The 13,125-nt window shown below is 44.1% G+C and overlaps 1 protein-coding gene across 2 annotated transcripts in view; it reads right to left on the reverse strand.

Annotated features, from left to right (window-relative positions):
* Positions 1-13,125, reverse strand: part of RNF144B (ring finger protein 144B) — an 80,653-nt gene that overhangs the window by 31,817 nt on the left and 35,711 nt on the right. For both annotated transcript variants that reach the window (XM_007054892.4, XM_043540060.1), the window contains exon 3: positions 9,832-9,936. In XM_007054892.4, the coding sequence (XP_007054954.1) occupies positions 9,832-9,936 (105 nt within the window). The remainder of the gene's footprint in view (positions 1-9,831; positions 9,937-13,125) is intronic.

Below are 13,125 nucleotides of genomic sequence, written 5' to 3' on the forward strand. Positions count from 1 at the left end.
GAATGGTCCAGCTATTGTGGGGGAAACTTTCCTGGCTTCTGCATTACACCGGTGAAGTGGGCTAGCGAAAGGATCCGAGTCCTCGCTCCCAGTTCCTTTACCCAGAGGCCTCCCTGTCCTTGAGGGCTCCCCTTCCACTCTCCTGCCTGGCAGAGTCCTCGCAACCCCAACAAGGCTGGGCCCAGGATTCCTGGGGGGCTCAACCCCAAAACCTACTGTGGTCACCTAGGATAGGGGCTAGGGTGTCCCCACTCCAGGGTACTCTCCGCACTGGGCACTTCCCTGACCCACTGATCACTACATACAATTTAAAGCAAATACAAGTTGTTTAATCAACAATTAATTTTAAAAAGGAAGAAAAAATGGGAAAGATTAAAGGAAAACATCACCCCGCTCTGTGGCAGGGAACATTACAAAGAGTGTCTCTGGAATGTCAGGGCAGTTCACAGTCTGTTCCTTGTAGGTCCCAGGCCTCCTTCTCAGGCCCTGGCTGTGCTGCAGGGATGCTGCGTGTTGGACACTTGCTCTGGTGGTGGCCACACACCTCCAGGCTTTGGGTGGTGGGACCCTTCTTCCCAGTGTCAGCCCCCTGTTGGATTAAGATCCCCCTCCCAGTCTGGCCTGCAAGGACCCTTGGCTGCGGGTGTCTTTCTGCGCTGGGCCCTTTGCCCAGGGTCCCCCCTTGCTCACCACACCTGGGTCTGTGGCTGCAGCTCTGCTCCCAGCACAGGGTCTGCTCTCCCTGGGCTGTTTCTGTGACTCTGCTCCTAACTCTGACCTGCTTCCTAGGCTGCTTTTCTGGCCCCTCTGGATCTGGTATGGCTCTGCTCCCCAGCTCAGCTCGGTCCCCTGCTCTCACCTTAGCTCGGTCCCACTCTGACCCAGGCAATTCCAGCTCACAGGGAGGATGGGACCTTCCTGGCCTCCTGACTCCCTGATTAGCCTGCCCGTCCTGTCATTCAGGCTGACCTGGACCATTGGCCTCTCCCCAGTGTTCCTGGGGACTGTCAGTCTCAGGGTCCTGATTTCCCATCGACCCTTCCCCTTTTAGTACTGGGAGCTAGCCAACCAAAACACCCCCACTGAATGTTAGTAAGGGGGCAACAGTCCTGTAACTGGGCGCAGACTCACCGGCGGCCCCTCATGCTGGTCGTCTCAGGGAATTAGCGTTATGCAAGGTAACCTAACCCCCCCAAGACGTTCTTGTTAAACCCTGGATTTGTGCTGGAAATGGCCCACCTTGATTATCATACACATTGTAAGGAGAGTGATCACTTTAGATAAGCTATTGCCAGCAGGAGAGTGGGGTGGGGGGAGGTATTTTTTCATGCTTTGTGTGTATAAAAGATCTTCTACACTTTCCACAGTATGCATCCGATGAAGTGAGCTGTAGCTCACGGAAGCTTATGCTCAAATAAATTGGTTAGTCTCTAAGGTGCCACAAGTACTCCTTTTCTTTTTGAGAATACAGACTTACACGGCTGTTACTCTGAAACTCTTCAGGCCGGTGTCTCGCCTTGCTGCTGCTGGCTCCCGTATCCCTTTTGCTGGGTGCTGCCCCCTGGCAGTACCCCACAGTTCTGGGTCTCCCCTCAGGGGAGCCCCCCCCACTATCCCTACCTCACCTCAGTTGTAGGCTCCTGCCAGTCACCAGCTAGCCCCCATGCCCTGGGGCAGGCTGCAGTATGAGTCACTCATCGCTGGCAAGGTTGGGTTTGGACCTGCTGCCTCTGCCTACCCATGGCTGCCCCTGCACCTAATTGGCCTTCCCAGGTCTGCAGCCTGGGGCTTTCCTAGGCCAGAGCTCCACAGCTCCCTTGGTCTTTCCCCAGCCCTGCTCCAAACTAGGTCCTCTATTCAGGTCTCTGCAGCCAGGTCCCTCCAGACAGAGACAGAGGAAAACAAAAAACAACAAAAAAAAAAACCACTCTTCTGCTCCTGGCTTCCCTGGCTTTTATAAGGCCCACTGGGTCTTTTGGGGCGTGGCCCCCAGCTGTGGATGCTCTGCCAATCAGCCGAGCTCTTCCCCTGCCCCAGCCCTCTCCCAGGGCTATCTTAAACCCCTCTGGGCCTGAGCGGGTGTCCACTCCGCTACAAGTCCCCTTACACATATACTTTTGTATATGAGAAAAGTTCAAAATCATTCCTCATAGCCTTCCAGCCTGCAGACTTCACTTCTACAGAAAATTCACCTAAAAATCCCACACCTTAAATATTTAAAAGCACAAATTGTATGGCCTTGCATTTATGGCAGAACGTTATTGACACCACAGCAACAGGAGACACTTTGATAAGTCAAGACCAAACAGCGTAGCTTGGGTTTGGTTTTCATGGGCAGAGAGAGGTTTCAGCCCCCTCAGTGTCGGAGGCTAACCTCACTCCTCCCGCCACCAGATACAGTGTTCACTAGTTTCATCATAAAATATTTATCTTCACCGTTAAGGAGCTCGCTCATTTCAAATAGGACTTGCTTACTTGCTCCCTTCACATTTATTGAAAGCACCAGTGGATGACAAAGAGGAAAATAAAATAATTTGGATGCTGGAAAACAAAGATCTGATGGCAGTGGATCTCTACCTTCTTACACTTCACTTCTAGTGAATGACCAACCAGTTTTCAAATTAAAAAGAAAGAAAATAATTAACCTTTTTTAAATGCATGCTAATTGGATTTTTGCCCAAATAAGAACGGATATACAATCAGTAAGAACTTTAAAGATTTGGGCCAATGTTAAAAAAAAAAAATCATTCAGACCATCCCTGCATCTCTTTACAAGAAAGATGATGGGCCTGAGTCAGCTCTCAGTTATACTGGTGTCAATCATGTAAATCAGAAGTAACTCTACTGAAATCAATGGAGTGACTGTGGTGCAAAACTAGAGAGAGAGAGGAGAGTCAGGCCAGATTTATATTTATGCCTAGAATGAAAACAGGACACTTACAGATCTAAATCATATATACATGAGGCCTACAGATACCAAGTGCTACACACTTCATGCTATATAGGAATCAGAAGTAACAGACAAATCATGAACAGAGAGGCTGTGTACTGTAGGCTGTGGACTACTTGTGGCCAGTTGACCACTCGCTGGCAGTCTGTGCAGAGCAAGCTGGTCATATGATGCTGGCTCTCCTCCTTGTTTCAGCTGCTAAACTGCATTAAAAAAGACAGCTAATGATACCATAAGTACTTTCCTAATATTACTTTTCAACATAAGTGATTGCTGTAGTTGGCAGAGGAATGCTACATGAGGACAAATGGAAGAGAAGGCAGCAGGGCTGGGAGAGAAGAGGGACAGTCCCTCTGACACTCTAGTTGGAGAGCTCCTGCACTAGAAAATATAGGTCTTGCCTGCACTGGGGATTTGCTCTGATTCTGGTCATCAGTGCAAGCAGTGATCAGTGATCAGCACCATCAACTGCACAAATGCAAACTGTGGCTTATGTCTACACTGGAGGTTGTGCACTAATGCAGCTCAGTCACTCACTGGTGTATTTCAGGGCAAATCCCCAGCATAGTCAAGGCCATCCGGTATGGGACAATTCTGCATCAGCAGAGAGAAGAACTGGATAACATACTAGGTCCTTTCCGTCTCTAACACCTATGAATCCAATTCAAAATTGGTTCTTAAAGAATAAAACGTCTTGTTTGAGAAGATAACTGGTTTGCTTTTTAAAATGCTTTTTATCTTGAAACAGACCCTTCCTTCATCAAATATTGCTCGTAGTGTAGCCATTTTAAAAGCATACATATATGAAAAGGCAACTGTTGATTTAACACAATACCCCGGATTTGACCTAGGACTAGAGCTGGTAGAAAATTTTCCAACAGAACATTATTCTATTCTGTCAGAAAGTGCCATTTCATCGAAATCAGAACTTGAGAGACTGTTGATTTACATGAAATTTCATTTAGGGGAAAAAAAAAAAAAAAAGCCTTTAAAAGCAGTTAAAGTCAAAACTAAACATCAATTTTTTATTTTGAAATGACTTTTCATTTCAAAGTTTTTTAGAAAGTCAGAATGAAATATTCCCGTTTTATTAAATCAGAATGTTCCAAGCAACCCAAAACAAAAATACTTTAGAATTTTGTTTTGCAGAAAAATTCAAGTTTCCAAATCAAAAAACAAAAAAAACTCAAATGTCTCGACATTTTTCATGGATAAAAATTCCTGTTCCAGCACAGATCTACCTACAACATACCTTATGACAAAATATGGCCAAAAATTTATATATTTTATGTCATGGCAAAAATTGGTTATTTGGATAATAAAATTAAAGTTGTTTTTTCCAGAGCACCAGTTCCACCACCACTACCACAACCATCGTTATACCAATGAGAGCAGAGAGCAAGCTGCCTAAAAGTAACATTTCAAATTGCAAGTGTCCTACTTGCTGACTATACTATGACAACATACTTAAATAGCCATCAGGATTATCCTTTGGATTCCATGGCCTGTACTTCCAGGCTGCCGATGGCCTTCTTGGGTGATAAACTACAGGCAAAACTTTGAACAATCTTTTTAAGTATTCATCCAGAGTAACAATTCACACAACACTATTTATCTTGAAAAATGATTCACTTCCGATCCATTTTGGATTTAGTATCCCTAGCCCATCAGCAAAACAGTGCTTGCTATAATTTCTATAAACTGCATACTTCCCATGCCACTTAGGCTGGAATGAATAAAAATCATTCTCTTGGAAATTTGAACATTTTTGTCAGCATATCAATTAGCTGTAAACCTTATATTGACGTCAACCCTTTGGAAAGCCGTTAATACTGAGGATTATTAGGTGAATTTCCAGATTTGGGGCAATAGGGAATGCTGTGTCAGAGAAGAAATAAGGCTTTTGGTCAAAGGTGGGTGGGGATAGATCTGTAACGAATCCTCTCGGCTACATCTCTTTCCTGTATGAAAGCTACTCTTCCCTGATTTCCTCCCAATGAGCTCCATTTCACCCTACATCTAATTCCCAACACCTTCCTCAGGCTGGGAGCAAGCAGTACGTTCTACCCAAACATACCTGAAATGCTCAGCTGTGCTTTAAAAAAGACATGTTCCTATTTTCATTTGTTTTTTTTAAGCTAGTATGGCACATATACAGTCCTTGAGCAGCAAGTAATGCAACATTGTTTAACACTTTACTGGAATACAACATTTAGCTTTTGCCAGAATAGAAAGCAACAAAACACAACAGGGCGTAGGCTTCAGAATGCAGCTCAGAACAAAGATTAAGCCTGTAAATGCATCTAAAAATATAGTTACACACCCTGGAGAGTTCTACTGAAATATAAAACAGATATCTTATTTATACTGAAAAACAGAATAGGCTATGGAGTGGAATAATAGAAATGCTGCACACCAAGAAGATAAAGTACCTTGACAGAGGGGTGTGGGACACATTCATAACACTAGCCTGCACTATGCCAAGTTATATCTTGTTTTATGGAGTCCTTCCATTTCATGAGCATTCAGGGCTTCAGTCAACGCTCACTGAAGTCAATGGAAAGACTCCCATCAGTTTTTCAGTTGGCTTTGGAAAGGGTCCTAAATTCACCCCGTGACCTTGTATATAATAAAAGGTGGGGGGTAGAGGGGTTCATTGTTAGCTAACACAACTAGAAATCTTACTTGGCCTCTAGTGTAGACACAGTTTAACGTGTTTAAAACCAGATTAAAGGATTGTGAGGTTAAACTTGTGTTTAAATTAGGTATTAAATGGTGTTTCAAATTTCCACTAACATGATTGGTTTTAAATCCTTTTTCCTGGTTTAGACAAAGTCTATTCAAGTGTTCAATAAAATTGAAACATTGTTTGTTTTCATTTGTCTTTTATTGGTGCTTTTAAAGAAGCATATACTCAAATGAGAAATAAATCATATGAAGGTCTATTCCACCAAATGGCAGAGAGGGTGTGGCCGACTGAGTCACATGGTCTCACGTAATGAAGTTATATCAGAGTTGAGTCTTTATAGGCAAAAATTGGAGATCAACTGTCTCATGAATTCACAAAGTGGAATATTATAATGTTATCATTTTTCTGCCTGAAATGGGAACTTGCATTTTAGATCCTGTATTGAATCATGTATAATGTTTGATTAATATTTCCATGCCAAACACCTTCAATATTCTTGTTTGTACAATGCCCTTGTACTGTCATCTATTTAAATACATAGCATGCAGTTTGGAACAAAAACATTCTATACTATCCAAATTGTAAAGGTTCGGACTCACCCCTGTAGTGCCTCCTGCTGGTCATTGGGGAATTAGCTCTTTCCAGCACAGAGCACCCTCTGCAGGCCAGTGATCCACACACTCTGGCCCCCGTGTCCCTCACAGACCCTGGTGCCCCTTTCTCTGGGGTTCTGCCCCCTGGCAGTACCCCCACACTCTTCCTCTGGGTCTCCCTTTCCTGGGGAACCCCCAACCCACTATCCCCACCTTGCCTCAGCCTGGGCTACTGCCAGTCATCACCAAGCTCCTGCTCCCTGGGGCAGACTACAGTGTAAAGGCCATTCATCATAGGCAAGGGGGTTTGGACCTGTTGCCTTCCTCTGCCTCCAAGTACCTCTATGGGCCTTGGACCAGGCCTTACAGCCTGGGGAGTTGCCAGCCTGGAGTGCCCCCGCTCAGCCTGTTCCTTCCCCAGCACTGCACCACCCTCAGTACCCTGGCTGGCTGGCTGGCTGGCCCTGCTCTCTCCCAACCTGGAGAGAGACTCCTTAGGCCTCTGGCTCACAGCCTTTTTATACAGGCCTATTCGGGCCTGATGGGGCATGGCCCATCTGCGGCTGCTTCCCCAATCAGCCATCCCCAGCCACAGCCCTCTCCAGGGCTGCTTTTAACCCCCTTCTATTTTAGGAGCGGGGTAGCCACCCCGCTACACAAATTAACTATTTTTTATTTTTATTTTTTTTAAGTTAAGTGGTGCAGTCCTGTAGACGAGAAAGAGAAACACAAATAAAAGGTTCTACATATAACTGACACGTTTTACAAAATAACTTTTTAGATCACTAAAGAAAACAGGAGAATGGTTTTACTATTTTCTGCTATCTGTTGTGAACTATTTTTCATAGTAAAAAGATATATTCAATGAAACCCATAAAACATTTCATTTTAACAGACTTTTAAAATGCAAAAGTTTCATTTTTCTAGTAGCAATGCCAATAGGGAGTTTCAGAACATTCTTTCATTCATGGGTCATTAATGCACTTCTTGGGCTGTGTAGTCACTCAGCCTTTAGCCCCAGAAAGCGCCCAAGGAATACATTAATGGCCATTAATGCATGCCCTGGAGTGGCCTCTTGATTAGCTAATGGGAAATAAGTCTTTGGAATTTCTGCAGCTCCACAAACATAGCTTAATAGAGTACAACTCTTTGTAACATTTGTTAAGTGTTTTGATACAACTAAAGCAAACATTCTTTTCTGTTCAAGGCTGGTTGCCTACTTCCCAAGATGAGAGAATGCCCACTAGTTTCTCACCTATTTCCATGCAGAGTAAAGGAGGAGAAGAGGAGATGCTGTGGAAGGTGAAGGATAACTCCATCATATGCCCATGTGCTGTAAGAACCCCAGATGTGGTTCTCAGGCCCCAGTTCACCAAAGTACTTAAGCACATGCTTAATTTAAGCATGTACTGGGACTTAACCAGGTGCTTAAGTGCTTTGCTGACCTGGGGCCTTGCAACATGCTCCTATTACAATATGCACATGCTGGCTTTTCAAAGGAGAGGAAAGCAGACCTGGGATACCATCTCCAGTCTGCTAGTAGGAGAGGGCAGTCACACAACGAGGTTGGCTCATCCTCATTTCCTACAGGAGTGAGGAGGAGTTATAGGAGAGCCATACCCTCTGAGTCTTTTCTTCACTCCTCAGCAGTGAGCACAGCTCTTTTTCTTTCATCCACCGGGTGCAGGCTCCTCTCCACACCTCCCTCATCAGGGAAGCAATATCATAGAGCAGGGGTTGGCAACCTTTCAGAAGTGGTGTGCCGAGTCTTCATTTATTCACTCTAATTTAAGGTTTTGCATGCCAATAATACATTTTAACGTTTTTAGAAGGTCTCTTTCCATAAGTCCTTAATATATAACTAAACTATTGTTGTATGTAAAGTAAATAAGGTTTTTAAAATGTTTAAGAAGCTTCATTTAAAATTAAATTAAAATGCAGAGCCCCCCGGACTGGTGGGCAGGACCTGGGCAGTGTGAGTACCACTGAAAATCAGCTCACATACCGCCTTTGGCACACATACCATAGGTTGCCTACCCCGTCATAGAATTAGGTCTTCTTCGTATTGCCCCATAGCCCCAAGCCTTCTCTTCTGCTTCCTTTGCTTACTCTGAATTGGTGCGGGGGAAGGGTGCCACAGCCATTCTCATACTAAGTTATAGTTTCTGCATTCCAAGAGGTCGAGAATAGCAGCTTACTAGAGAATGACATTTCACCACAGGTAGAGTGAAGTTTACTTTAATGCCTTGTCTACATTACAAAATAAACCACATTTAAAACAGTTGTTAAAATGGCTTAGCTTAGGATGCAGGGGTCACTACCTTGGCTATTGTACAGTGCAAACACTCTGAACAAAGATACTCACAGGTCACATTCACTGGGGGATTCACAACAGAATTCCGCTGGCAATGCCCACGTTTGAACTGGGTTATAGTGAGCACAGCTATGCCATCTTTGAATACAGGCTGTAGGAGGCCCACAGGATAACAAATAAGTATTTGCTTTTGTGCAATTCAGGGGAAGAAAATTCAGGGCTTGGGTCTCATTTATTTCATTCCTGCACTTGGGGATGAGAGAAAAGGAGTGAGGGCAAAGGTCATTTAATGCTTTTAGCCACCTTTGCACTCCCTACATTCTCCCTGTATTTGCCATGTAAGCAAGAACAGCCTTGGGGCTGCTCTCTCTGACACTCTGTTTTTCATGGCCTCTGGGAAGCAGAGAATTGCTGCAGTGTAGTACACTCCAGCCATACTAGCGACCCATCTCTTGTGCCATGGATTGAGAGTGGAGCCATCTAGGAATTTTACATCCTTTCTACAATAGCCAGGCAGGCCATTTGACTAGGGGCTATTTCTGACCACTTTACACAGACTAAATGGCATAAAGGGGACGTAATATAACTGAGAATTGGATGCTACCTCAGTTTCTTTATCTCAAACCTTAGAAGTATATATGCATGTTCCTCTGCATGTGTGTTATACATATTTGTGGGTGTATACACACGTGTGTATGTGTGTGCACACACTAGTGTAACCTCCTTGTTCAGTCTCAGGGCTCCCAAAGTCTCATCTATTGGAAAGTTCTCTGTTTTGGGTTTTGAGACTCTCACTCTTCTCATCTGTCAAATCCAACTCCCACCCAGCTTTCCCTTACAATTTATAGAAAGACTGACACACAAGAAACTGTCCTTATTTTTCCTGCTTCATCCCAATATAAACACACTGGGTTAAATCCTTACCCCACTTAAACCAGTGGGAGATTTGCCATTTACTTCAGTGGAGACAGGATTTCACCCACCGTAGGTATCCATATCAAAGCCATTCCAACAGTCATTGCTAATGAATGTTTAGTGGTTCCTGGATGCAGGATATTTTGGTTAAATCACCTGCCTGGGTAATTCAGAAATTGTCTGGATCCCAAGTAAGCATTTTCTCAAGACAGAAAAGAAAAACATCTATTTGTCTCTAGTTCCTATGGTCAGGCAGGCTTCCTGTCACAGACTCGTGAGAGGTAATTAAGAGGAGGAAACAGAACAATATTGTATTTATTATGTAAATGAAGGTGGAACTAAAAAGAGGACAGAAGACAAGTGTCACTACCTCTGCTTCTTGTAGGATCCCATGGTTCAAGCACACCATGTCTGGACAAGTGATGGGAGAACCACAGCCTTCTCGAATTGCCAGCTGCATATACTGCTTTAGGCACTAGAAAGGAGAAAAGAAAAAAAATGATGGAAAGTTGCAACCCACATGATAGGAAAACGTAGATGTTAACACTGCACTACACAGGTGCCACCTCCACTTCCTTAATTGGCTGTCCTAGAGCACTAGGGAAAACATAAATTATCATACGTGTGGATGCTAAGAACCATTACTTTGGGAAGAATGCAGCAAAGAACAATTAATTATGTATGACTTCATCCATCACATATTGAGTTTACTCAAGTCAGCAAGTCAAGTCCTGTGCTAATACATTTTCTCTATATTAAGCCTAGACTTGGAAAAGAACAGGCTATATTTCACTCTAATTAAAACAGGTTTTGCTCTTCTATTTTCCCTTTATGTATTCTTAATTCAGTCTCTCACCTGGTGGCCACCATTATAGGGCCTCACTTACAAGCAGGAGAGTTGCTTTCTCAGCAATCTGCAATGAAGGCAGCTTATAGATTGGCTAGCAGAGCACGGATCTGGAAACAGTGAGGCTATCAACTTTCCTCTAAATAGATTGTGTCATTTCCATGAATTGCCATCAACCACTGGCCTACTGAGCAAGTGTTCAAAGTCCGTTTCCAACAGAGAGGCCCTCCTGCATGTGTCCACATCACTTCGCTGCACAAAAATAATTGTGTAGTATTTTTTCTTGGGATGAGAAAAAGCAGATCCCCCATGTTTTGTCCCCATTATGACACATCCAATTTGGATTTTAAGGGCCCTATTCTCCAGCCCGTTACACTAGTTTTATGCCCGTGCAACTGCACTGAAGTCAAAGAATTTAAAGCAGTATGAAACTGGTGTAACAGAGGTTTCTAATTCTAAAATACACAGGAAGGAGTGAACCCAAAGGGTCCTGTGAAAAAAAACATTGACCAATATTCCAGGTAAAAGTGATGTAACAATGTATACTGCAAAATGATGCAATTCAACTCTACCGTGCATGCCAGCAAAATGTACACCTGCCAAATCCTTGTGGTCACTTAAACAGTTTATTTTAAAGGAAAATGAATATATCTTCCACCAAATGGCATGGCATTTAAAATAACATCTGATTTCCAATAAGATGTTTAATTTTTTTAAAAATTTGTATTTAAAGGGAGATTATCAGGTAATTTATTACCAAAATTTAGGGATTTAATTTTTTAAGAGTTTCAAAAGCCTAATTTTAAAACCAACAGGTTAAACTATAAGCCCTGCCACATGCCCCTGCAGGAGTGTAATAAGGTATAAGGAGCCCCTTTAAGTCCCTGCGTGGACTCCCTGCATTTCCAGCGCCTGTAGGGTAGGCCACCACTGGACTGTTATTCCCCCACCCATCAGGTGGGAGTCTTGGCTCTGCCCCTCCAATGCGCTGGTAAGCACAGCTGAGCTGGCACAAACGATGAAGTAATCTGTGCCAGCAATAGATTGCCCCCGATCAAAGGGAAAGAAGGGACTAGATGTGACCCTGAGGGAGACACTCTGGTTTTGCCTTGCTCCCGGGTTTCAGTCCAGCCCCATATGTTTATGACTTATGTTTTAAATTTCAATCAACTTTTATTTGTTTACATTTAAACAGTTCCCTACATGAGAACTAGAAAGTGATACTAGTAGATATAAGAATAGAACTAGCCAGTCTATTTTCACATTCCAAGATGATCAAAGGGCAAAAAGTAAATAAGCAGTATAACTATTCTAACAATTTTAATAACTTCAGGTGTTATTAGTAACACAAGGAATTTAGTGAGACTTAACCAGATGCTGTCCCTTTATTCATTCAAACAATGTAGTTAATGCTCCTTTCCAAAAGGAATCTAGAAACAACACGAGAAAGAGTCAGTAATTGAAACATAAAATGGGTTTAATGGCCTAGCTACAAAAGACACCTCCCATCTGCATAGAAAAGTAAATGGAAACAGAGGAAGTAACATAGTCATGATTGATCCCAACAGGAAATGCTCTACTCCAAAGTCTGCCCCCAAAAATCCACATGCAGTGGGGTGGAGGAAGGCTCATGAGGGTAGGACAGCCCAGCAATAGGTGCCAACTCCGTGAGTGCTCCAGCCCTGGAGCACCCATGGAAAAAAATTAGAGTGTGCTTAGCATCCACCTGCAGCCAGCTCCTCCCCTCTCCCTCCCTCAGCACCTCCCACCCACCAGAGGCCCCACCAATCAACTCCTCCGCCCCGCAGCGCCTCCTACCTGCCACGGATTAGCTGTTCCACAGCATGCAGGAGGGGCTGAGGGGGAAGGGGAGGAGCGGGGATGGGGTGTGCTCAGGGGAGGGGCCGGAACTGGGCTGGAAGAGGCGGGGCAGGGTGGGGCCTTGGGGGAAGAGGTGGAGTGAGGTGTGGTCTGGGGTTAAGCAGGAGCTGAGCACTCCTGGGGAAAGGAAGATGACGGTGCCTGTGGGCCCAACACATGCTCCCTACATCCTGCTCCCATTGTTCAGAGCCCACCGTACCCTTTGGGGAGTGTAGATTTTCCTCCTCAGTGTGTCTCTCAGTTAGTGTTGGAGAACAATCCTTTTCTTTGACTGCAGACCCGGCTCCTGTCCCTTCTGGGATGGGTGACTATGTTTAGTAATTTACTTTGACAGTAGGATACAGTAGACTCAGATTCTAAGATCAGTTCAGGCCACCCCATTAAAGAGCGAGGACAAAGGCTAAGAAGTTACTGCAGGACTCATGGAAGCCCAAAGGCTTTTTCTTACTTTAGCCTGCTAGGGCAGTTGACCTCAGCACTAACAATTATTTTCCTGTGGAAGAATGTGCGTGCAGCTTTAGGAATACACCTTCAAGGGACTAGATGGCTCAAAAGCTTGATACCATAATATGAAACCTTTCTCCTCTAGTTTGCTGGTTCAAATCCAGATCAGGTTAACAAAGGCTAGTGTGTCCTTTATGTTGTAGTTTCACAGACTGAGTTCAACAAGCTTTGGATCAGAAGCCAATAGCTGAGGATCTCAAAAGTACTTTACAAACAACAGCCCTGTGACATAAATTTTACAAACATTAAATCTTTTACATATTACAGAACTGACACTGAGGGACTATGGGCCCAATTCAGTCAGGTGCTGAGGAGAGCTGAAGGTGCTGAGTGCTACCCAGGTGACACACAGCACATTCCAGGACAAAGTCTTAAGTGACTTGCCTAAAGATCACACATCAGTCTGTCTGGGAACCAGGAATAGAACCTCAC

This window comes from Chelonia mydas, chromosome 2 (genome assembly GCF_015237465.2).
Source record: "Chelonia mydas isolate rCheMyd1 chromosome 2, rCheMyd1.pri.v2, whole genome shotgun sequence".
NCBI lineage: Eukaryota > Metazoa > Chordata > Testudines > Cheloniidae > Chelonia > Chelonia mydas.